Source organism: Cricetulus griseus, chromosome 5 (assembly GCF_003668045.3).
Source record: "Cricetulus griseus strain 17A/GY chromosome 5, alternate assembly CriGri-PICRH-1.0, whole genome shotgun sequence".
Classification (NCBI taxonomy): domain Eukaryota; kingdom Metazoa; phylum Chordata; class Mammalia; order Rodentia; family Cricetidae; genus Cricetulus; species Cricetulus griseus.
Window position 1 is genome coordinate 117,330,277 of NC_048598.1, and position 13,389 is coordinate 117,343,665.

The 13,389-nt window shown below is 46.7% G+C and overlaps 1 protein-coding gene across 2 annotated transcripts in view; it reads right to left on the reverse strand.

Annotated features, from left to right (window-relative positions):
* The window catches only part of Esrrb (estrogen related receptor beta), a 48,061-nt gene extending 35,644 nt beyond the window's left edge, over positions 1-12,417 (reverse strand). The window contains exon 1 of one of the 2 annotated variants that reach the window (XM_035445792.1): positions 12,015-12,417. In XM_035445792.1, the coding sequence (XP_035301683.1) occupies positions 12,015-12,405 (391 nt within the window). In that variant the 5' untranslated portion in view covers positions 12,406-12,417. The remainder of the gene's footprint in view (positions 1-12,014) is intronic. The other variant, XM_035445791.1, reaches the window with a different exon arrangement.
* Between the last annotated feature and the right edge of the window lie 972 nt (positions 12,418-13,389).

Here is a 13,389-nt window from a genome sequence, read left to right on the forward strand (position 1 = left end):
CAAACTTCACAACGTAGGTTAAATAAGTCAGCTGAGCTATTTCGGTCACTGCAGGAGGATCAGGAAGGAGTTCGCGGTCAGCACAAGCGACATGGTAAGCTCCAAATCAACCTGAGCTTCATTAGACCTTGTCACCAAAAAGAAGAAAAAGGCAGGTAAGTCATCCGTGGACAACTCAAGAACCTGGAACATGCTTCCTGTCCTTCATTTTCTATTGAACAGGAAGTGTCCAGGTGTGGGGGGAGGGGGGCAGGAGGTGATGGCTATGAACTAGAATTGCACCTAAGCCAAGCTGCGAATGTGATAGAGTTGAAGGGTGAAACAAAGTCCTTTCCACACACACAGGGCATCAGCAGCCCTGCCTCTCCAACAGGCTCATGCAGCAGGTACCCCTAACCCAAACGGAACAAAACACAGAAAGTGGAAGGAGCCCAGGAAACAGATAACTTAACCCAGAAACAAAGAGGTCAAAGCAAGAAGGAAAACAGCAGAATAGATTTTAACCAAAAATTCATATACTGGAGGAAACAGAGAGAGATGGACACAGGATAGGGACAGACAAATATTAAATAAAGAATAATTAAATAAACAAGAATACTGGGTATAATGGCACATACCTATAATTTCAGGGCTGAGGAAGAAGGCAAGAGCTCAGGGCCAGCCTGGACTATAGAAGAACCAATCACAAAAAAAGGGGGGGGGCAAGATTGCTAAACTAATAAATCTAGGTGTTAACTCATTAACATTAGCAACCAAGAATATGCTAGGTGATTTTTTGGGAGGGCAAGAGGGTTGTTTGTGTGTGTCTGTGTGTATATGTGTGTTTGTGTGTGTCTGTGTGGTGTTAACTTTGGACTAGGGTACAAGGAAAATGGGTAGGGCCAGAAGCTCTTACCTTTCCTTAGACATTTTGTATTTCTAAGGCCAGCAAGATAGCTCAGTGTGTAAAGGTATTTGTATCCAAACCTGAGAACTTAAGTAGGACCCCAGGCAGGGCCCACATGGTAGTTCTAACCTCTATATATGTGCTATGGTATAAGGGCTCATACACAATATTCAAAACGTAACACAAAATTTTAAAGAAAACCCATGTTTCTATGATAGTCTTTAAAATTAGCTAGGCAGTGGTGGCACATGTCTTTAAATCCCAGCACTTGGGAGGCAGAGGCAGGTGGATCTGAGTTCAAGGCCAACCTGATCTACAGAGGAAGTTCCAAGACAGCCAAGAATATACAGGGAAACCCCGTCCGAAGAAAACAAAGACAACATGCTGGGTGTTGGTGGCACACACCTTTAATCCTAGCATTCGGGAGGCAGAGGCAGGCGGATCTCGGTAAGTTCGAGACCAGCCTGGTCTACAGAGACAGTTCCAGGACAGCTTCCAAAACAATACAGAAAAATCCTGCCTCAAAAAACAAAACAAAACAAATAGACAACAAAAATTATTGAAATGATACCTTATTAAAATTTAAGAAATGTTGTGGGCCAGGGTATAGCTCTGTGGTAGAGGCCTTGCCCTGCAGGCCTTAGGTCCTAGGTTTGATCCTCAGCAAACCCTTAAAAAGAGAGGATAGCACCCCACCCTAAATACAAAGAAAGAAATTCAAACTCCAGGGCAAGGCCCTTTATGTCTGGGGACTCTGGCCAGTGCAGCCTACTCTCTCCCAGAGGCTCCAGTAAGCCTGAGTCACTAATACTGAGCCCATGAAACCCAGAATCCTCAGCTCCCTCCACGCCAAACTCTTCCATTTGTCCTCCAGGCAATCTCCTCCAAGTTCTGGGTCTGTTCATGTGGTCTTCTAGAGGATACCTTCCTCCCTTCTCATCCCTCCCCACTGACAGCAACTGACTTAGTATCTCAGTTCACCCTGTCTGAACTATCCTTACTGCTGATAGACACCTCTGCAATATTGAGAGACAGGGTCTCATTTATTACAAGATGGCCTTAAACTTGCCATGTAGGTGATGACCTTGAACTTATCCTCCACCTTCCAGATGCTAAGGTTACAAGTCTTCACCACCACACACGGTGTATGTGAGCACTGGGGTTCAAACACAGGGCTTCATGCAAGGTAGGTGAGCTCATCTCCTCCCTTGTCACTCTGTATCCAAAGTGGCCTCAAAGTCACTACACAGCCCAGGCTGGCCAGTAAGTCAATGCTACCCTCCTGCCTCTCGCTGCCTCCCAAGTACTAGACTTTCAAGTGTGAGTCACCACACCTGGCACCTCTTTCATTGACAAGTGTAGTGCCTGGCACCCTAAGTCTCTGCTGAGTTAAGGATGGATGTAAATGCATTCAAAAGCTTGAAGAGGCCACAGAGAATTCCCAAAGTGTGGCCAGTTGCCAAAAGAGCTGCAGTGTCCTCCTGGTCCTCTTCTGAGTTCTTCCTGGGGGACCACATTCCCATCACCACCAGCTGAGCTAAGAAAGGTGACTGTATTTCATCTCCCTTTTCTCTGCAGAGGCTGTCACCCACGTCTACCTGGCAGGTATACTTCATCATCTCTAAGATAATAAAATGTACTTATGGGCCACCAAGAAAGGAAGAGTAGACTGCTACTTCAGGTATTGTGGTGGAGCACTCCTTTAATCCCAGCACTTTGGAGGCAGAGACAGGTAGATCTCGGTGAGTTTGAAGCCAGCCTAGTCTATATAACAAGTTCCAGGACAGCCAGGACTATGTAAAGAGACCCTGTCTTAAAATTAAATAAACGCTGTTTTAATATAACTAGCATTTTCACATTTTTAATTAAAAAACCACTTCTAGATTTACTTATAGACCTGATGACGTGGAATTCTGAGGTATGCAATATGTGTGTGTGCGTGTGACTATATAGTTCGTATACACACATATAATATATATGCATATATATATGAGAAGGATTGGCTAAGAGATTCTGAAATTCTTTTTCCTAGCCCAGGAGCTGACAATCTGTTTTCTTACACGAGGAACTACTACTGCCACCTCAGCCATCCTCCTGGGCCACTGGCCCTGGTTCTTGAGGTTTTCATGATATGCACATAAGGTTGGTGACAACCACACCATGCCAGCACCAGGACAGGCACATGTGCCACAGCTGTAATCAGGGCAAATTTGCTTCAGAACGGACGTGATCTCACTTTCTCCCTTCATCCTTTCACCTCCCAACTTGCCTACAGCTCTCACTTGTAGCATTTTCCCCAGCCCTGCTGTCATCAATGAGGCACCAAGCTGGGGGAGGGTGCTGGGCGTGGTAAACCAGATAGCAGAGCCACAGTCAGTCGGGTGACTCTCACATGCTGTTCAGTCCAGGGTAGGTCCCTAAATTTGCATTTCTAAGGAAACCAAGCGGGCCAGGGCGCACACTTGGAGATCCATAGCCCTGGATGTCACCTTACCTAAAACCCAACCAGAGCCAGGTCCCGGACTCCAGCATCTCTGATCAGATCCAGGGTGTCCAAAACTTCATCTATTTCAAAAATTTACTCTCTTCCCCAGTCTGCTCCTACCATTCCACCTTCCATGTTTCTTCCACACCCTTGCACATATCTCTAGCATTCAACGCTCTGCCATTCCCCTCCCTTCTAGACTAGATCTAAGGGGATGCTACCAATACCTAAATCCTCCCCCACCTCTTCTTCCCCAGGTACCCTTGGCTTCTATCACTGCCAGAATTCTTTGGCTTAGAGACCTACTTCTCGGCCCAGAAACCTTCAATGGCTTCTTTTGGTCACGAATAGTAACAGAACAATTAACTGTTTATTTTGAATAGATTATACATGGGGCACTAAGTTACACTCATCATGGGCATGGCTCAATTTCTACACCAACACTCTAGAGGAAGGAACTACGTATTAGCCACATTTTACTAAATGACTCAAAAGGATAGCTACACCTACAAAACTATCTAGGTACGATTCTGAATCAGTTTAAATAGGCCTCTTGGACTCTGTCACTGAATCAGACCAACCATATTCAGACTTCACCCACCCACCTTTTGACAGGGGATTCATGAGCTGTTCTTCCCATTCTCCGGTGGTTCCACTTTAACAGGCTCTGCTGACAGGGAAATTGAGGACAGGGGACTCCAGTCTCTGTCCAAGGTCAGCCAGCTGGCTTGTCACTGGCCTGCAAGCTGCTTCAGATCCCAACTGCTTCCTACTCCTGGGCTTTGTCCTCACACCAGCCCTGGGTCCCCCAGGATTCACCAACCAGCCTCATTCTCCAAAACAAAAGACCTGGAGGTGGTCCCAGACAGAACAACCCATCAGTCATGCCTCTGCCCTGCTCCGTGGGGACTTTCCCTGCAGGGCCTCTGGTGAGGAGGCACTCCATGCCAGGACTCCTCACTTGCTCCCTGTCACAAGTCACAGATGCCAGGAGGTGCTGGCAGGGTGTCTCACACTCCCGATACACCAGTCTCCTCTTCTAGACAGCCACACTGCCTTTCTTTTCTGTGCTGGGGACTGAACTCAGGCCCGACACATGCTAAGTGTTTTTTTCTTCCACTAGGCTACATTCCAGTTCCCTAATACTCCCTAAAAGAGTACAAGTGTAGTATAGTGCATACCTTTGATGCTAGTGGAAGGCAAAAGCAGGAAGATCTCCAAATCTGAGGCTAGCCTGGTCTATATATCAACTTCCAGGACAACCAAAACTTTTTGTCAAGAACATAAAAAAAAGGGGGGGGGTAGGAACAGCTGGAGAGATGGCTCAGTGGGTAAAAGCACATATGGTCTTGCAGAGGACCCAAGTTCAATTCCTAGCACCCACAAAGGGCTGGTAACTGCCTTTAACTCCAGCTCCCGGGGATCTGAAGACCTCTTCTGGCCTCCATAGGCACCAGATAAGCATGTGCACAACCCTCCAAGTATAGTTTTTAAAGCAAGGGGTATCCTACTTATAAGTATATTCAAACTCCAAGGTGGCCTTGAACTCCCAAGTTCAAGCAATCTTTCTGCTTCAGCCTCTGGTGCAGCTGAGACTATGCTTGGCACCAAACACTTCGAATGGCTGCTTTCACTGGCTTGCAAAGTCATAGTTTTGCCCTAAAACATTTGATATTTCCTCTGCATGGAATGCTGGTTCTCCAGAGTCCTTACCTGGGACTCAACTTACTTTGAAAGCCACTTCTTCACATAGCCTTCCCTGAGCCCCCCTCACCCTGTCTCCATTAGAGATCCTACGGTCACCCTTTCTAACTGTTTCACTATCTCAATTTGCTCCTTAACTTCTCTGTAATATGCTAGATGCTAGAATAGGGGCCATGGGTTGGTCCCCAGAGCAATGATAGGCACTCAACACAAATTCACTGAAGAACTTGAGTGACCAGGTCATAAGCTCAGTTCTTTAGAAAAAGGAGGAGGTGGTTAATAGTCAAGTAAGGTCTCATATTAGATAAGATATTACATCAGTCCCCCTGCCCTTTTCCCTATGGAGGGATACTTTCTCAGCCTAGGTACATGGGGGAGAGGGCCTAGGTCCTGCCGCAAATGATGTGTCAGACTTTGATGATCCCTCATGGGAGGCCTCACCCTCCCTGGGGAGTGGATGAGGGATGGGATAGAGGAGTTGGTGGGGGGCGGGGGAGGATGGGAGGGGAGAAGGAACTGGGATTGGTATGTAAAATAAGATTGTTTTTAATTTAAATACAAATTTATTTAAAAAGAAAAAGGAGGAGTTGGTTAATATTCAAGTAAGGCATATTAGAGAAGATATTATGTCAGTGCCCCCCCCCCTGTTTTTTTAAATTTTGAGACAGTCTTGAGGTCCTCCAACTCCCTAGAGACCAGGCTGGCCTTGAACTCAAGATTTCTGCCTGCCTCTGCCTCCTGAAAGCTGGACTAAAAGGCATGTACCATTGCCACCTGGCTGTCAGTCACTTAAGATTTAACTAGAAAAAAAGAGAGGGGGAAAAAAAGATTTAACTAGAAATTAATGGCATTGTCTGAAGACTGCAATCAATGCTGGTCACCTGCATGATCAACAAGTGAGCCAAAAAATTTAACCCAACTTTTGTTACTCTCAGAAATGTGAATTTATAGTTAAAACTGTTGGGAGTCAATAGCAGCATATTACCTAGATAAGTAGAACCCCAGAAACTAACACATGAAAGAATTATAACATTTTCTTCATTTAGGTGTGTCATGGCTTTAAAAAAAATATAATAATGGTTAGGGAGAGTGATCCACACACTCAACCAGTCTGGAAGGTTAGTGCAGACAGGGACCTGAAACATTGTGAAACCACTCAAAACTCGGCTAGAAGGCTGCCAAAGGTCCAGAATTAAGATTCTGAGGGAAAACTCAGTAATACCTCACAAAATGTTTTTCAAAAATGCAAGTATTTTTCAGGCCCATGCCCATAATCCCAGAATTTGGGAAGTGGAGGCAAGCCAGGGATGCCTGAGAACCTATCTCAAAACAATACTAAGTGGAGTGCGGTGCCTCACACCTGTAACAGAAGAGCTTGAGAGGTTGAGGCAGACCAGCTGCAGAAAATCTGAGGATGGCCTTGGCTTACACAATCACACAGACAGACAGACAGACAGACAGACAGACAGACAGACACACACACACACACACACACACACACACACACACACACACACACTAAACCATTGGAGATGGCTCAGCAAGTAAAGGCACTTTGGTGACATGCTTGAAAAACTGTGCTGGTCCCTCAGGATCTTCTAGTAGGATTGACTGCTACAGGTTTGTCCTCTGACCTCTGTACACAAACTGTGGTGGCACACACAACAATAAACAAATGTAATAAAAACAGTAAAAACAACCAGAAAGTCCGTACATGGTTACTTATGCCAGTAACCCCAGCCCTCAAGAGGCAGGAGAACTACCACAAGTTTGAGGTTCTGTCTAAAAAAAATAATTGTTGAGCTAGAGAGATGGCTCAGTGGTAAAGAGCACTGGCTGTTCTTTCAGAGGACCCGGGTTCAATTCCCAGGACCCAAATGGCAGCTCACAACTGTCTGTTACTTCAGTTTCAGGGGATCTTTACACAATACACATAAAATAAAGTTAAATAAATTATTAAAAAAATAATTGTTTTACATCATGAGATTCAAAATATGCATATACAACTAAAATTAGTATATTGTCAGTAAACTTTATATATGTAAATTAGCCAGACTTCTTCGGCTGGTCCTTACTGGGAAAAGGAGGGACCATTTTTGTTTGGTGCCTGGATCATGCTCAGATTCTTTGAACTTTCTTCATGCCAGGAGCTATGAAGGGCCTTGGGTCCAGGGAAAGGAAGCCTGACCCTTCCAAGCTGTCTTCTCAGGGAATGAGAACTGTGCTAAGAGTGTTGGTGATGTTATAAGGGCTGATGGTGGGTTAGGAAGTTCACAAGAGGAAGCCCTGATTAACTGCACCACTACATGATGAAAGACAAATAGACAGAGTGGGGGGAAGCAGGACCAGAGACTGAGGGTTGAGGGGATTTTGTTTGAGGCCTGAAGGCTCTTGATGGAAGGGCCTACAACCAGTGGAAAGGTCGGTAGCCACTACCGAGAGTGGTCAAGGTGGACAAGACCTGGAGTTTCTCCTCGAGAAACCTCATCCCTACGACTTTGATTAGGGTGGAATCCGTATCACAGACTGGAAACTGACACTCATCCCTAAGACCCCTAAAAGTCAGATGTCACGAGCCACCCAAAGGTGCTGTCTGTGAGGGGGCAGACACCCTTTGCCCAAGTTCAATGCCTGAAGCCCCAGAGATATTAATGCAGAAAGAAAGCCTAAAACCTACGAAATTGATCTGTCTACCTAACTAGCAAGTTCACAGCTTAACTGAGAGGAGAACTAGGTCATAATCAGAAAGATATTAATCAGATAGGCTGAATGTTTAATCACACCATGCTGTCTTTAGCCTCAGGTTCCCTTTGCCAGTCTCTCTGCTGCCAGGGTAGGCTAATCCTCCTGGATAGTCACAAGCCGTCCTTCAGATATGCTAATAAATTCAATCAGACTGCCTCCTTCCCTTTGCTGGAGCCGGCATGTCCGTCAGTGAGGTGCCTCTGTCTATCTCGAAGCTCATCTATTCTGGGCAATGCTGTACAGCCTCCAGCCCTGCAGACAATCTCCACCGATGATGGAGTCTGTCATTGGCAGTATAGACATTCCACTAGCACCACTGGAGTTGATTTAAAACTGCAGAAGCTGGGAAACTGTGCCTTGCTTTCTAAGGGGCGGGTATTAAGTCTGGGACTTTGTGGGCCTGGCTCAGTCACATGTTAGGAGCAGCCAGAGACAAGTAAATGCTAGGTTTGTCTAGGTCCCAGCCCCAGTGTCTGTCATGACACTCTGGTATCTGCAAACTTCCTTCCGCATGGGATGGAGTAGACAAACATTTGTCAGGAAGGGATGAAAGAGTTGGAACAGCTATGGCACTCAGAGCCTATTAAAGTTTACTTGGGAATCAATCCACAGACTTAAACCTTTTCTGTGTAGCCCAGGCTGACCTGAAACCTTCTATGCAGACCATGCTGCCCCCCCCCCCCCCAAGGACTTCAATCAAAGGCTTGCACGACTCAGTGCAGCCACAAAACCAGACTTTTAAAAGATGGCCTGGGGCTGAGGTGTAACTCAATGGAACCCTAGCCTTGCATTCAAGAAACCCTTAGGTTCCAGTCTGACACAGTTGTTTAATCTCAGCTTTAATCCCAACACAGGAGACAGGCCAGTGAATCTGAGACCAGCCTGAACTACATAGCAAATTCTGGGTTAACCAAGTCTCAAAAGTTAAACAGAAGGAGTCCACACAGCACCTCAGTACTGGAGACACCCTCCCTGACTGTACACACAAAGGAAAATGGCCCAATCTCCCTGGTTAGGAGAAAGTCTGCCTCGCCTGCAGACCCTGCAGAAACAAGCTCACTCCTCAGCACAGAATCTAGCTATTTTGGAGACATGATCTATAACCCCACCTCTCCTGTCTCCACTGTGCACCTTACAAAGAGCAGGAACTTAAACGATCATGTCATTCTTTTGCTGTTTGACAGCACGTAGAAACAACGAAAACCATGGTGGAAAATTCCTGTCATCTCAGTACTTGAGGGGTAAAGACCGGGAGCCTGCTAGGGCTACACAGCGATTGCAATCTTTGTTAGGCTGAAACCAAGGAGTTAACAAGGAGAGCATCCGGCCACCTTCAGGCCTCAAGCTAGCTTTGCCCTGCTCTGGAGAGAAGACTCTCCCACCAGGTAATGAGCTCAGACCTCTACTGGAGATAAGAGCCACAGCATTCAGCCCACTTCTAGGAAGAGATCGGTATCCTTTTCATGGTAGCACATAATTAATAGTTTGCAGATCTGCCCTAAGAACGCTCCTAGCCACCTGGTGAGGGGGTGGCAGGGGCTCTGGGTCTGTACACACCAGCCTCAGCTTCTAGAAAATCTGATCTAGACCATTCCTGCTCCATTTAAAGACACCATGAAAGGGGGGAAAAATGCTGTCTTTTAAAATCCCATTTCTGTCTTCCTTTTTTTTTTTTTTATTGGTTTTATTTTTTTGAGACAAAGTTTTTCTCTGTGTAACAGCCCTGGCTGTCCTGGAACCCAACTTTGTAAAGCAGGCTGGCCTCAACTCACTGAGATCTGCCTGCCTCTGCCTCCCAAGTGCTGGGGTTAAAGGTGTGCACCACCACTGCCCATCTTTAAAATCCCATTTTCAAAAAGCAGGGTCTAAAACGACAAGCCTGCAAGGCCACTTCCCAATTAGGAAGAAAAACCTGGGGTTTCAGTAACACACACGGATTTCAACATCTCATACATGGCAAACATCTGCTGATCTGTAAGATTTCACTGAGCTGCAAGTTCTCTGCCGTGGCTGAAGCAGAGACAGAACTGTCTGCTGCACAAAGTATTTCATATAGAACCCGGGTTCCTTTCACCCAAGGGAGGGATATAAAGCTGCAGAGGCCCAGTATGCACCAGCCCTGGGTTCCACACCCAGCACCACAAGGGAGAATACAGACAGACAGGCCCAGAGGCATTCATCTGTCTCAAGAGTCTGGCATACAAAACGTTCAATACACATTTGCAGGCTGGGGTGGCAAGAAGATTCCAAGGGAGGTGGGGGGGGCTTACAAAAACTTGCTTTATTAACACTTTGGATATTAAGTTTAACATTTTTTAAAGGGTTTGCTTAAAGTATTATTCACAGCCGGGTATATCAGTGTATGATTTTATTCCTGGTACTCCAGAAATAGAGGCAGGTGGCTCTCTCCAGTTTTGGGCAAGCCAGGGCTACACAATAAGGTCCTGTCACAAAATACCAAATACATATTATTAACTATAATAGGCTAATTACACTGTATCTATTTTGTGTGTACAAGTAGGGACATGAGTACCACAGTGCCCATGTGGAGTCAGGAGTTATCTACCATGTGGGTTACAGGGACTGAAAGGCCATTTGGCTTAGTGGCAGGCTCTTTACACTGAGCAATCTCAGAGGCCCTAAAAGAGTTGAATAATCTCAATTTTATGAGATCAGAGTAAATATACTAACTTATTTAAATATATACTGATTAAAAAGCTTTTCCTATATGATCAAACACATTACACTTGTTGTCACTGTGAAAGTGTATAGTGAGTGATGCCTGCTAAAGTGAAAACAGCAACAAACACTAAGCTAAGGGCCACTAAGAAGGCTCAGTGGCTAAACACACTTATTCCCAAGGCTGATGATCTGAGTGCCATCCCAGGAACCCACATGGCAGGCCAGAACCTACTCCAGCAAGTTGTCCTCTGATTTCTACATGTGTGCCTTGGCAAGCACACACCTTCACAATCAGTTCCGAGGTGCAATTTCCAATAGTGTTTCAGGAAGAAAGGGAGAGGAGACTAGGTGTGGTGGGGTAGAGCATGCCTATAATTCCTGCACCTGGACATTTGGAAGGAAGAGGCAGGAGGATCTGGAGGTGAAGACCAGCCTTGGTTACAGAGAATTAAGCCTCCCAAGGGCTCTGTCAAACCCTAAGAAGAAAACTCACTTTATAAAGCAATAAGGAAACTGAGGCAACATTGAATGCCCTCAATTGGTCTACTAGATTGTTACCTGATGAGATTAACAAATGAAAATCTGTTGAATAAACAGAATTATCCTAGGGAAACTTCTTCCAAAGTGGGGTCGTGGAAGACACTGGACAGAACACCTTTGGGACGGGATGGGGTGTGGGGGGGGTGTTGGAGGGGTCCGTCACAGCCAGACTGGGAGACACAGCCAACACCCTTGGGTTTCCTCCAGCTGACTGGCAGTGTGTCCAGGTGGGAATCAGCACCTTACAGTTACCTGCAGAGAGGGTGCTTCACAGGCATTCGGTAGATAGCTTGACCTACTGAATGCAAATTAAGTGTTCTACACTAAAAGTGTTGCAGTCAGAACCACTCCCAGTCCCTTTGGGGCATAAAGGAAACTGCTCAATGAGGGCAGATCCACCATTATCCCCCACTTAACTACACAGAGGGAAGCAGCAGGACTCCTGAACATCTTAATCAAGATGAAAGAGGTGACTACCCCAGGGCTACTAGCATGTGACCCAAGCGATATGCAAATGTATTGAAAAATAGCCTAAGGTCAACAGGATCCTGGTCGGTTCCGGTCCACAGTAGGGACAGGCCTACCTTTCTACAATTAAGATAAAAACAAAGAGACCCTTTATATTTCACTAAGTCTGGAACAGTGGGGGCAAATGATGCTAACATCTATGCCCCCCAAAAAATAAGCTTTTGGAGGGAGAGGTGGAGCATCTGACAGTATGCATGGTGACAGCTGTCCAGGACTAGGTATTGGCATGGTGTTTCAGGGGTACAGCAGGGAGAAGTGAGGTGTATCTATAGTCTTACAGTTAGAATCCTTGTCTAGAAGCCCGAGAGGCACAAACAGTCCTCTGGAGAGCCTCTGCTCCCAGGGAACCTAGATTTGAATTTAAGAAAATAAACCATGTTAGACCTGCAGCCCAGAGTCCCCACCCACAGCCTGAATCCAGGCCTTGCACTGCCCACCACGCACCTTGGATGGTTCTCTTGAAGAACGCCTTGCAAGCCTCGCAGGAGGCCACACCATAGTGGTAGCCAGAGGCAATGTCCCCGCACACGAGGCACAGACGCTTCGGGATGGCATTAATCATGTACTCGCACTTGATGTCGTCCACCATACCACTAGCACAGTCCTCGTAGCTCTTGCGGCACGGAGTGCCCCCCAGCCCCGCACCTGTGAACATAGGCGGCGAGTCTAGACCGTTGGTGTGGGTGCCCAGGGCCATGCCAAAGCCACCGCTGGCGTCCGAGGAGCCGCTGGGACTGTGGTGGCTGAGGGCATCAATGCCCGAGGATGGGCTGGATGGCTCCGTCTTGATGAAGGAGCCGCAACTGGAGCCCAGGTGGCGATCTTCGGAGGCCATTCGGTTCAGCAGCCTGCGGACACAAAAACAAAACGCGGGAGTCAGTCCTCTCAGCAAAGTAAGAGGGCGAATGGGGCTTAGGCCTAGTGGGCGGGCCACGTGGGCGTGTCTGCAGCTAGGGCGCTGGTGAGATGCATTGGTGGCCAGACCAATAGCAGGCGCCCAGAACCAGTTTCTGTGACTTCAGAGTGCTAAGAAACTTTGGAATTAGCAAACTTGAAATCAGACACCTGTGCTCTGCAAATTGCTGGCCAAAGGGGGAATAAGATGATAGCTATCCTTCCTAAATATCTGGCCAACCTTCCTACCTTGACAGTAAGTGGAAGTTGTCAATAGACCTGTCCCAAGCCTCACCTCAGGTACTCACTGTAAAGGGGCCTTCAGCTCCTCTCACTTCCTCCAACCACAATGAGTTGTGAAGTCCAAGCTTGGGACTTTCCCCAGTCCCTCACTTTTACCAAGATTGCCAAGTCATCTAACTGGAAGAAAGGGGCAATTTGACCAAAGGCACCAACCAACCAGAGTGACTGCTGTTGATTTTTACCTGTGGTCCAGGCTTGGTAATGGAGGTCCTATCCAAAGTGTGATTTCTTGACCCTCTCTATTTTTCCTTTTTACATTTGGCTTTGTTTTTAGAGGCAGGGTTTCTCTATGTAGCTCTGGCTGTCCTAGAACTTGCTCTGTAGACCAGGCTGGCCTCAAACTCAGAGACTTGCCAACCTAAGGCATGCACCATCACAGCCCATTTTCTATTTTTCCCTTCTTAACCACTGGATAATCCAGCTTGCACCTACCCCCCCCCCACACACACACACACGACAGTCTCCATTAGAACACATAAGGGAATCAGTCAAACCCCGATTCTACACAGCTCTGTTTTTCCTCCTACTCCCTCTCTTTTTGAGATGGAACCTGTGAGAGTAGCCCAGACTGGCCTAGAATTCATTAAGTAGTTCAGTCTGACCTCTAGCTCTACCCTACTGC